Source organism: Haemaphysalis longicornis, unplaced genomic scaffold (assembly GCF_048455015.1).
Source record: "Haemaphysalis longicornis isolate Haplotype H1 unplaced genomic scaffold, Haemaphysalis longicornis Haplotype H1 scaffold_5, whole genome shotgun sequence".
Classification (NCBI taxonomy): Eukaryota; Metazoa; Arthropoda; class Arachnida; order Ixodida; family Ixodidae; genus Haemaphysalis; species Haemaphysalis longicornis.
In genome coordinates, this window is record NW_027526385.1 from 56,559,569 (window position 1) to 56,572,080 (window position 12,512).

At 47.5% G+C, this 12,512-nt stretch overlaps 1 protein-coding gene across 2 annotated transcripts in view; it reads left to right on the forward strand.

Annotated features, from left to right (window-relative positions):
• Window positions 1-7,416: 7,416 nt before the first annotated feature.
• The window catches only part of LOC144138248 (uncharacterized), a 40,417-nt gene continuing 35,321 nt past the window's right edge, over window positions 7,417-12,512 (forward strand). For both annotated transcript variants that reach the window (XM_077670432.1, XM_077670433.1), the window contains exons 1-5: window positions 7,417-7,510; window positions 7,617-7,678; window positions 10,319-10,388; window positions 10,896-11,038; window positions 11,823-11,989. In XM_077670432.1, the coding sequence (XP_077526558.1) occupies window positions 7,664-7,678; window positions 10,319-10,388; window positions 10,896-11,038; window positions 11,823-11,989 (395 nt within the window). In that variant the 5' untranslated portion in view covers window positions 7,417-7,510; window positions 7,617-7,663. The remainder of the gene's footprint in view (window positions 7,511-7,616; window positions 7,679-10,318; window positions 10,389-10,895; window positions 11,039-11,822; window positions 11,990-12,512) is intronic.

The following is a 12,512-nucleotide window of genomic DNA, read 5'->3' on the forward strand; positions in this document are numbered from 1 at the left end:
TTTACTCAGAATTATCATTAGCAGTCGTAGCACTCTTTGAAAATTCATTCGTTAATGTTTGTTCACCAAATTCTAGAAATTTAGCACCCAAGTTCGTTGGTTCCTGTGTGTTTTCGCTTGTCGCGGACAGTTATTTAGGACAGCACAAACTTGGTAACAAAATCTGGTGAGTTCACCGGGCACTGGTTTTTGTGTGCTGGTAATGTGGTAAAAACATTGTAATGAGGGCTCTTTACCTTTACGCTAATTAATTGCTTTGCTTTACACTCCTAAGCAACTGAGGGCCCTCACCCGCCGCGGTGGCTCAGTGGCTAAGGCGTTGCGCTGCTGAGCACGAGGTCGCGGGTTCGATTCCCGGTCGCGGCGGCCGCTTTTCTGATGGAGGCGAAAAGCAAAAACGCCCGTGTGTGTACGAGATTTCGGCACACGTTAAAGATCCCCAGGTGGTCGAAATTAATCCGGAGCCCTCCACTACGACGTGCCTCATCGCCTGCATTGCGTCGGCGCGTTAAACCCCACAATCAATCAATCAACTGAGGGCCCTCCCTGACAGGCACTGAAGGTTTGCTCACGACTAGCACGCGACTGAAAGCTCCTCGTTGGGCAATGTAGCAATTTGGGCGAGCAGGTGTTGTTGATTCAGCTTCTATCACAGCGCAACCATATCGGTACACTGGCAACAAAATGACACACAGGCCCATGTCCGAGTGTGTTCCCAAGTGTTTAGATAACGATTGAAACTGGCGATATGTCGACAACTGGCACTTTTGTAATACGGAATCCTTTGGGTAAGCCCGAACCCACAAATTTTTCGTGCGTAAGACCTTCAGAAATTTTGTTTCGCTTATATTAAAATCAAAAAGCACTGTCAGTTCACTTGTGAAAGCAACATTTTTCAGTGCATGTATGCAACTTCATTCGTCATACGTGATAAGCCATAAATACCACATTTCATAGAAATAAGAATGCCAAGTAATTTTGAGAAAAATACACAGAAATGAAGAGTATAATGGGTGTGTGTATATTGTTTTGAAATATAATTCATCTGCACGTTGTGTGGAACAGGAGGCGATGGTAGTACCCTGTAGCGATGGTTGTTCCAACTTCCAACAAGCGGGAGTCGTGCCAACTTCGCGCCTTGAACGAGTCGTTCTTCTTTTCTTCAGCGCACATAGTTCACACTTTGGGGAATGGCCAGGAATTGTGAGCTTTGAGGGGTGATGTTCCCTTTTTAACAAAATTCACAAAACTATAAACTGGATGCGTAAATGGTGTAGAGGGGTGTGTGCTGTGTGACACCTGAACCTGATTGCACGCGAATAAAATAGGTGTACACCGGTGTTGTGGAGTTGTCACCAGAGAACTTCATGGGCCTGATTTTAAGGCCCCGGGTCGAGCCTGGTTTATGAAGCCCAATTCTGACCCAGGCCCGTGCGTCTATAAGTGAGGCCAGCCTGGGCTCGGCCCGGGCCCAGCCATTTATTCCTAAGCCTAGGGAGGGACCGCGTTTGCGTGAACGGGCCTGGGTTTAGACGCTGAAGGTAATCTGTTTATTATGTTTGGTTGAGCTCCCTTCGTAGCGAGCAATCAGACAGAGCATCTAGTGGGTACAGCACTCGTGAGTTGAGACGTGAAAATCTGCAGTTAATTAAGCAGTGCTTGTACAGTGAAACCTCGATATATATGGAACAGCGCGGTGCCCGCGAAATAGTTCGATATAACCATAATTCGATATATAAAATCACGTAAAAAACGAGTCATAAACTGGTACAAATCAATAAATGAACGAATTTTGCCGTAAATACTCACTTGGTGCTTCAAAGTATTTATTTTTTTGGCTTAAAGTACTACAGCAGGGTAGCCTGGCGTGTTATACACGACTTCCTCAACGTAGTCCAAACGTTCCACTAGCGACAGGCCGGTGCCTTCTATTGCGCTGCAGTACCGGTACGGCCAAAACCGCTGAAGCCTCGGTCGAAGTCGGGAGCGGGGCACTAGCAGCGCTTGGGGGTACAACCTCGGCTGCGTCTTCGTTTGTGCGCTCAGTAGTAACCTCCGCTAGGATCTCCACATCCGTCAACTGCGCCGTCGTTCCGGTGCTGTCGTCACCGCCAACAAAGTCATCAATGCACATGCTTCGTGGCTCAGCACCAACAAAGCGCTCCAACTGGCCCCAGGTTTCTTCAAGCTCGCATTCTTCTTTTGCACCGTCCAATTCTGCTTCGGTGCAACCGATGCTCAGCCGTCGGGAACGCCCATCACGCCACCACTATCCTCGAGGGTACTGCGGGATAGCTCGTCGCCTGTCAACAGAGCGCGAGCGGTCTGGGCAGTCTGGGGTGGCGGAGTTCGATATACCCATTTCATGGCCGTCCCAGTTCGAAATAAAAAATTAAAAATGCACGTGATTTTCCGCGGGATATAGAAAGTGTTCGATACATGCAATAATTCGATATACCCGTGTTCGATATATCGAGGTTTGACTGTACTTTAGCTTCCGGCTCCTTTAGTTCCCATCGCATCAGTGGAACAATCGTGTGTATTCTTGCATCACAGCCGCCATCACCTTTGTTTACCAGAGTCTTGGAGAGATAACGTGGTTGTCTCGGGTAGAAGTTGCTGAGATGTTTAATGTCGTGTTTCAATGTACGAGTACTTTACGTGCATTGAAATGTGTTGCCTGCAGTGGTTCTCGGTGCTGCTGTTTCTCTAGCACGCGAGTTCGATTCCCGGCCGCGGCAGCCGCATTTCAATGGGTGCGACATGTGAAACACAGGTGTACATATACATAACTGCAGAGCTCCAGGTTGTCTGAGTTAATCTCTTCTCCGCTGCGGCATACCTTGTAATCATATTTTTGGTATGTTATACCCAAAATAAAAAATCTTGATGCTGTATGCAAAATTTAAATAAAAAAAGGGTTCAATGACTATCAGACCTAGCAAAAAACATCTTTAAAATAATGTGCACAACTAACGTCAAAAAGCGTGGGGAAGTAAACTCAAAAATTATCTTTAATCCTCTTTGCTACACTTCATGTCAGACCGAAAACTTTAAGCCCGAGCCTGGCTCGGGCCCACCAAAGAAATGCTTCGGGCCAGCCAGCGCGGCCCGCAGCTTTCAGGTCAGCCTGGGCTCATGCAGTCCTCCAGTGACCACTCCGGAATTGGAATGACTCCGGATTCATTCCAACCTTTTCAAGATGCTGGAATGGAATGGGAATGGAATTAAGTTCCTCTTGCCCTAAATGGACTGGTGATTTTCAGACGATGGTGTTACCATCGCTGGTGCCTTCTGGCTACTTAAGTAGTCTAAGGTTGCATTTTAGACTCTTGTTCCTACTCCAAATTCAGCCACACATCCAAGAAGCGAGCTTCGGATGTGTTGCTGAGCTTTCTACCTCCACGCTCTGCTACAGTAATGAGCAGCTGGGATGTATGATTGCATTAGACATCATATACGACAATGCAGAAGACACAGCTGCCAAAGGGCGCTTGTTTCTAACAGTTCCGGCTCTAGCAGCGCCCCTGTTTGCGAGTGTTTTGACAGCTCTCAGCAATGTGACGCTGCGCTTTGCTTTGATCCGAATGTGCATGCCCTCTCCTCCATTTGTGCCAAACTTGTTCGTAGTTTGGTTACTGCGTTTCTGTGCACGTGGCCTTTGCGCCTAATTTACTGAAGCCTTAGTCGTCAGCTTGAGAGATGGAGCATCGCCACTATTTGGGTAGGAAGGCCTCATTTCAAAGTTATGATAAAGTCCTGATTAGGGATGGGCGAATAGTGAATTTGAGGTTTGAAGCAAATTCGAAGCGAATAACATGACCTGATAGAATAATTTCGAATCGAATACTATACATATATAGTTCGAATAGTACACATCACAAATTACAAAGGAAAATTAGCGAATTGTGACCCAACTAAGAATTGAATTCACGGAGGCACAGCATTTTGTGAAACTTTTACGGGTTGAGTACTATGTATTCAGAAATTACATGCACAGCTTTCCTTTACTGTATTCACAAGTTTTTTTGTAGAAATACTAGTTGCTCCACATGCTACGGGAGAAGCAGCTCCCGCTGGCTGCTGACGACAGCGCAGTTAGTAGTCGCCAAAATAAAAAAGTCACGCGCCGTTGGTTCCAGAGTTTTTAGCGCTATCAAGAAACTCCGTTAAAAATATTCGCTCCAATCCACGCTATGAAGGGTGGTTGGAAAGCAAAGCTGTAAACGACGCCCGCAACAACTGACCGTGTGACGTCACTTGATTTCACATACGTCGCTCTACAAAGAATGAAACCAGAGATTCTGCCAGCCGTCACCTGGGATTCGCGCCAAAAAGCGCCCACCCCCTCCCCAGCTGCTGAATCAAAACCAGTGTCTGTCTCCCCGTTTCCATGTGTGGACGTAGCTTAGTCGCAAAGACGACTGGCTCTCGCTCCGCTTCTCTTAGTGCCCAGGTTTGATCCCTGGCAGTGCCAGTAGTTTGGAGTCTCTTGTGGCGCACACGACGAAACCGTTGGCTGGTAGAGGTAGAAAGCTTTGCCTTCTAAAAAGTGTAATGTAGCCACTAGTGTCTGTGTCCGTGGATAAACAAAGTGCAAATTACAGGCTGCCATATTTAACAGTGTTCCGCTAATTCTGTATCGAATCGGCAGTACAGTTCCACTGGCTTGGTGCCATTATGTTGGCAGCAGTGTCGTTTCAGTGCCATATTTGAATGGATAGTGTGATGGCGGCCAAGAGCTCGTCGCACCTCTGGGCAGCACAGCAATTAACTTGGCACTGATGGTAGAAATGTCCACATTGGTGAGGTCTTGTGTCAAGCCTGGGATGATATCTCGGAAGGCTTGACCAAAAATCTTGGCTTTGGCTGCCTAACCGGGAGCGTCGAATAATTCGAAAATATCAAACACCAGCATACGGATCGAAGCGAATAACGAATACAGAGAAATTCGATCAAATATTCGACAACACCGAATACTCGCTTATCCCTGGTCCTGATGCATATAGGTTGCTCGTTCGTAGAAACAAATTGCCTGGCCATACTTTTTATTTTGTTAGGGCTCCTGTCACGATATGGTTCTGTCACCTTAAGTGTTATATGGCGCGTAAGTCTTTAGGACAGCTGACCTGAGTGTTTTAGACCTAACAAATATAGCAGCCCCATGCTTAATATCAGCAAATCCGATTATGCATTTGTTCAATTTGTTGCGTTATGTGGAAAAAAAGCCGAGGGCTTAAGTCGGGTCGGAAAACGCCCACTAAAGGCTCCAGGCATACCTTTACACACGCATAAAGTGAAAGGGTTATAAATAATTTCCTGTGTTGAACGGATTGTGCTGAGGTAATGCCAGAGCAATAAGCAAGCGAAATAGAGGTCAACGTGGAAGCGATGGCGACTTTCCTACGGTGACTGCAAAACTGTCACTGGTACGTGTTTCGTGACGCTGCCTTGCTGTCTCTTGCGTTGGTATAGAAAATTACTTCCCAAATGCTTTAAATCCTCTTGAAATCATTCAAGTGAGCATTTAAAGTGCGTGTAGATGTGAGAAGGTACGCGCGACATGCCTGTGAGTTCTGACGGTACGTGAAGCAGATAGCAAGATTGACAGGCAGCGCAACGAAACTGCATGGAAAATGCAGCCATCAATGTAATAAGTGCTTCATCTCGCGCCGCGTAAGAACAAAATATTAGAACAAGCTCTCGCAATAGCAAAAAGGGGCAGTGTCGATACTTCCCCTTTTCGCATTAGAAGGGTAGTTCTGCACGAGATATATGTCACCAAGCCTTTGAGAAATTAAAGGAGCCATGAAGAGAAAATGCAAGTTGGTTTTATTCGAAAGATTTCGTGTTTTATAGTGCCCCCAGTTCTTGTCCGGATACAAACGGTGCTTTATTCACTGAGAAATTAAACAATTTAGGTTAAAATTTTGATTTTCCCGCTCAATCATGCGTTTTCGTGGTCCCAAGTGACATCACTGAAACCGACTGCTCTGCAGCCTAGAATACCTTCATTCACGCATCCGCCGTACAGGGTAGAGACACGTATACGCTGGCGCCGCCATTTTTGGTTGCTCGCTCGCCGCCGAAGCAAGTCATTGTGTCAAAACCACGCTGAAATTATCGCCGCAACGTGGTTTACTGAAGAAGTTTGAATCATATTGTCTGTTTCGCGTTGCTAGGTCTCGTGGGAAACGAAAAGAATAACGCGCTGAGCCCGTTGGCCCAATTGCGGCGGCACGGGACCGTTCGAAGGTTGTCTCCACCCTGTACAGCGGTGTTGTTTTGTTCCCGCGTTTCTTTACGTTCTGTAACCTAGATGGCGCCACCATACCGTGGCAAGCGTTTGGTTTGTGTTTGCCCGCATTTAAACCTGGCTTGTTTTTGTTCTGGGAGAAAATATTCGTTCCCTGAAACAGTGCTCGCTTGACAAATGGGGTCACGTAAGACACCGTTGCTTGCGTCAATCGGCCAGTGTCGTCTGAGACAACCCCAAGCCCCGTAGTGCTCTGCAGCGAAACCAAGAATGCTGTGCGCAGTACGAACAGCAGAACGCATCAGTACTTCTATGTTTACATGTGCTTTCGTAACTTCCACTGTTTGTCCCATCATTCTTATTGCTTTGTAAAGAATGTGCCCTAAATTTAAGCGCAAATCGCTCGTTCGTCTAGTTTGTAAGTTCTACCTAATTTGCGTCTGCTTCTGCCAGCCTCCGCCAATCGCAGAGCTTAGCTCATGTGACGACATAGGTTCTGTTGCGGGAAATGAGCTGGTGGGTCGCATGACCATTCCCGTTTTTCCTAATTATGTAGCTTATTTGAGCGAAGTTTACGTTACAAGTGGTGTCAGTATGATTCTAACGAGGCAATCTTTTGAATGAACCAAACTTGTGTTTTCTCTTCATGGCTCCTTTAAAGGAATGGAATTGAACTGGCCGTCCATTCCAGGAGTGGGAATAGGTTAAGTGTTGTCATTTCGAGACATTGAAGGGAATGAAATTGCGACAAGTTCTAATTCCTCGGAATGGAACTGGAATGAAATTGGGATGCCATTCCGATACACTGGTGCACACCAGCTACGCAGAACCCTGATTCTATGGAGGCTGCGGTGTATGTCAGTCTGCTTGCTGTTGTAATTCGCGCCGTAAGAAGAAACGGAATTAAAAAAAAAAAAAAGACTCGAACGCGGAACAGAAACCAGTCAAAGTAATTCGTGCAACAACACAAAGAAACAAACGCGAGTAAAAATACGCTAATACGACGTTTCAGCAAACAAGAAGTATCGATGTTAAACAATTGCTTCAAAAGAAAAATTACCTTTAGCACTCTGCCCGCTCTGCCTTTAGCATCATGCTGAATGTCACCGCCAGAACCGCGTTATCAGATAGCGACTTTTTCTCGCCGACGTTTGGCAACACTGGGACCCCAGTGTGCAGCTATAAACGTTGGTGTGCAGTTCGAAAACGTCCCAGATTTGAACGTGGCTCTGTTCGAAGCGCACTTGTTAAACTGTAGGTACTGCTTCAAAGCAGGCACTGCGTGCAGCACAATCCTGATTTAACCCTTTTTGTTATATCTACGCATTGCTCAAAGCACTTCGTTCATCTCATTTTGCAGAGGCCGTCCAACCGACGCCTTCCCACCATAGCGAAAGACCCGTCACCATGCCGCAGTCTTCCGTAAGTTCATGCTTTGCTTCTGTGCGTTCTTATGTTGCATACGGCCTGCATACTGCGTATCTGAAAGCCTGAGCTTCCTTATTTTGTAGTGAATACTTTGACTGTCGGTGTTCCAACGTGGCGTGGTGCGAATTTCGGGAAGGGAAGGCCGGAAATCAAACGGCAAATCTACAATGGAAGGCGCGTGGTCTAGTGCGTTATTAGAGCGAATGACAACCCCTGCGAAGACATGACCTTGCAGAATACTCCGGCCACTTTCGAACTTAAGATGTGGGTGCACTAAAAGAGCAAAGCGAAGCAACTTTTTTGTTTCGTTTTTTGATGTCACTCCCCCATTGCCACCGCCGTCCACAGCCTTCCTTGTTGGCGTGCCCTAATCCCGGAGAAAGGTGTTGGCGTTGACTGCCTGCCGCAAAGCGAGCAAATGTCGGGAGGAAGCTTTCCGTCGACATGCCGCTTACTACCTACGGGCGACCTCATCTAGGGGGCGGAGTAGGGTCGCTATGGTGACTAAAGAATTAGTGCGGCCGGCAAAAGACTTTTCTATACCGCGCGAGCGGCATGGTCTGGACTGTGCACCTGGTTTGAGAACCGTAAAATGTGAGCATGCGCGACCCGCATCAGCTCCATTGCTGCTTCCCTTGTCGCTGTTCCCGTCGCCTTGGCTTCCGTATTTTCTTCTGCCGCGAGATGCGCTGCCGGGCAGGGACAGAAAAGTGGAGATTAGCGAGTGTTAGTACAACGTTGGCTGCGTTTAACTACGTGCAACACTTAATTTTCGCGGCGCCCTACAGAATTTAGACAGTTGTTTTTTCTCTGTGCGAGAAAACGAACAACAATCGCCGGAAACGCATCCATCGCTACTGGTGTTCCAGAGTGGCTAGCTATCGGTGTGTGATCCCTTGCAAAGTGCATTAAGTATTGTGGCATTATCCCGTCAGCAGTGGCGTGCAAAGCCGAGTGCGGAAACCCAATAGTGGTGCACGCGATACTCGTTCAGTGTATTGTCAGAACGATGACGCAGTGAACAGCTGTGCGCCAAAGCTAATGCAGACAAAAAACTTGCACAGCGCGCGCTAAGTCGGGTAATCTCTGTTTTTGTTTCCCGGCCCGGCAGCGCAGGCATGCAGCGCTTATTACGGTCAAAGGCGTGGAAGCCAAGGTGACAGGCACAGCGAGGAGGGACCCAGCCATCGCGCTGATGCGGGCTGCGCATGTTCACTTTCTACCGGTCTCAAACCAGGCGTTATCTCTTGGTGTTTCCCACGCAGTTTGGTGCTCGCAGCTCAAGCGTTATAGACAAGCCTTTTGCCGACTGTACTGTAGGCGTGGTAGTGCTATTTTGCCCGGGAGCCCCCAACTTCCCCTTACGTCTGCCACTGAATGCACAGCTCTGGTAAAAGTCCGTCAGTGGTTTAAAATAAGACTTCTACGTTTTCTCCATTTTTTTTTTTTTTTTTGAAGAATTTGTCTTGTTCAGTCGCACCCTGCTTCAACAAATGGAACCACTTTTGACATCCAGTACCATGACCACAGGTTGTGCAGCGCCCTAGTGCCTTCCTTTTTTATGTGGCCTCCCATACTGTTATGACACAGAAATTGAGAATGCTTCTCGCAATTAAGGCAATGTTTAGACGCCCTGCAGGCAATAATTATTTGTCAGCTTGAGTGCGTGGGGTCGATCAGTGGTTCAACCGAATGGTGCATATATGGCAGCGTGACCGGGTGTGTTGCTTTGATGGGGTGCTCTGAATGTTCTAGGCTCCCCTCCAGCCATTGGGCCCGTTATCTTCGAACACGCCAAAATTTCTGTCATGGCGACAGATCAAAGTGTGTTTCTTATTCAGGGAGAATGGTTGTTCTAACAAAGGCTCTCTCCTGATCCTGAAAATTACAACACAGCAAAAGAAAAAAAAAGATTAAAGTGAAGTCGCTCAGGACGAACATCGTATTGCCAACCTGCACTCTGATCGCCCCTGAACTTGCTGTAGCAAGATCTGTGTTTCTCTCATTTCATCCTGCACTGAGCAGTCCCTTTTCTGCGTTCCATCAATGACTTTCAGGGATTCTTTGAGGTTTTGAAAGGGCTGCACTCATGCTGTGGCCTGTTGCGGGTGATTTGAGCTGCTGAACCATTAATTTGATACCAGTTGTTGAGGGGTGTGTGGGCTGTCAAAGCAGACATCCCTCAATGACAACTGGTACAACCCGCCACCAGCGCCAGTGAGTCCTCTCGTTGGCCACCCGAGAAGGGGGATGGCGAAGCAAGCCTTTGACGTGGAATCTTCAACAAATCTGCCATGGCATGATAAGGCTTGCAAAGCTATCAGTGGGCGATAATCAGCACACCTTGACGCCTAAACTGCAAGCACTTCTGTAATATCCCGTTGAAAAACTGCAACACATCTGTAGAATGGGCCGCAGTTCATTCATAAAAAAAAATCAACGATTGTGGGTGTCTTACTCCATTGCTGAAACTATGCACCGCTGTCGCTGTCAGTGTAGTGCTATGCAAAAATTCTATGCCATAATATGAGGGAAGTCCACTTGTAGATTGGAACCAGTTTTCATGTGGTTAAGTGATCCACTTTGCTTTGCATTTTTAAATCTGCGCAAAATGTTTTTCCTGACTTTTTTTAGGTGAGGTACAATCTGAAATGGCTGCACAAGAACAAGAGCACCTCTGTGACCTCAGCACAGGAGATGTGTGGTGAGCCCATTCGTTTCCTCTGGGCTTTTTCCATACTGCATGGGCAGTAGCATAGTGACTAAAGGCAGCAGTGTAGTGATACCAGGGATTATACAAATGAAACAGACTCAACGCAGCCACAAACTTCAGTCGGGTAAATTTGCTCCAGGGCTCCTTTGTTCAACCTCCCAATGCAAAAGCTTTCAGACCCACACGAATGAAAAAAAAATCCGAATGTGTTGTTTACAGGCATGCTGTTTCTTGGCAATTCTAGGTTTACTGAACGTAGTATTCGGCAAGCTTGTGCATGTTTTTTTGTGTGATACACCCTGACTCCTTCACTGTTAAAAATTTGTGTGTATTTGCCACCCCGATATTTGGGACAGTGATGCTAATGATTTAAAAAAAAGAAAATCTCCGTTAAACGGAAAAACTTTGTCATGCATACCCTATGCGCATTTCCCTTGTTGGCGCTTCGTTCAGTCTTGAACGGTCTGCCACATGTACCAATTCCTTTCCCGTCTGCAGCGACATACAAGCGGAAGATGCTTTCCGTGCTAAAGGCCAACAAAGCGCTCGTGCGGGCCCTAGCAGCAGCCAGGGCGGAGATGGCAGAGCTCAAGGTGGCTGCCAGCCGGTGGGGCAAGAATGAAGACCTGTACCTGCCCATTGTATGGGACAGCCTTCTTTCCCCTCTTTGGGCAATACTTTCAGCAGAAAACCTTTGCCCTTTTTGTATGCGTGTGTTTGTGTATGCATGTCAAGGTGTGGCAGAAAAGCTATGTGACTCATCTTGTTTCAGTCTGTTCTTGGAAATTGAGGGTTTTCCTCTTCAGTGCAGTTCCTCTGGGCACTACTCGCCAATCAAAATGTTGTTTTTATTGTTGGTAACAGCGGCAAAGGAATTGTACAGAAGTAATTTTTCCCTTCTGAATGCTATCCGAAGTACCGAAAGGACACCCTTTCAATTTATATTTTGAGGCACCAGGATAAGTTTCTGGGATTGACATTCAGTTGGTAGGGGCCTTGTGGAACCTCCACAATGCTGTTTCCTTTTCTGTCAACTTGATGTGAAGTGCTGTACAACATGAAACATTGCTATCGGGCAGTTGCCGATATTGCGCAATGCCTGACACTGGCCATGGTGGTGGCTCAGTGGCTAAGGTGTTCATGCTGCTCAGATCAAAGGTGCAGGTCTGGTCGCGGTTGTGACAGCTGTTTCTGTCGATGGTGGAAAAAAAAATGAATACACGCATGTGTCAAGATTTTGGTGTGTAGTGAAGACCTCTGTGGTCAAATATTCCTCCAGGGTTCTCCTCTCTGGCTTGTTTCATAGACCAGGGTTTTATTTTTAAATGCAATGCAAGGCTGGGGCCTCGTGTGTGTCGTGCACTCGTTTAGGCATACCGCCATGTCAGGTGTGTGCCCCTTACATTCTCGACGTGCTGTGCGCAGCTGAAGGGGTGGCTGGAGGCCGACATGGGCCACATCCGGGCGCTGTTCGAAAGCCACGTGCGGGCGTCCACCCTGCTGAAGGACCTCCTCACCCCCGATGCCAACATCGCCCTCACGGCTGCCAGCAGCCTGCTGCACGAGACAGCTTGCGAGTCTCCACCCAAGGAGTGAGTTCTGCTTCACCTCTGGCCCTCGGGTGTTGTTCTAAGTGCAGAGCACTTTGGGGGCTCGCGTTGTCGTCGTAGCTCACTCGCTGGACCCAACACGATGTTCTGTTGTCGCGAACTCGCGGCGTAACCCAGAGGCTTCGAAAGCCCAGCAACTTATATAGTCAGAAGTGTTCGAAACTTGTGAACCGCTGGCGCTTGTCATACATGACCTCTTTGCTTAGCGCAAAGAAAACTGTAGGTACATGTAAGACAAAATATACGTAGTTAACCGGCAGTGCCCGTGTTCATTTATTTAGGAACGCTCGTTGGGTTGGTTTTTGCGATAGTAAGCGAAAAAAAAGTGGCAGTGCAACGCTGGCAATGCGTGGGAGGAAAAGCAAGCACGAAAAGAACAGAACTCCCACTGGCGCCGTTTCAGGCAGGGGGCACGCGAGCACTGCGAAGGCGGGAAATTTGAATTGCATTGAGTGGTAGCAGTGAGTGGGTAGAGGTGCTACAGCCCGTTATGGCGAATCGCGGC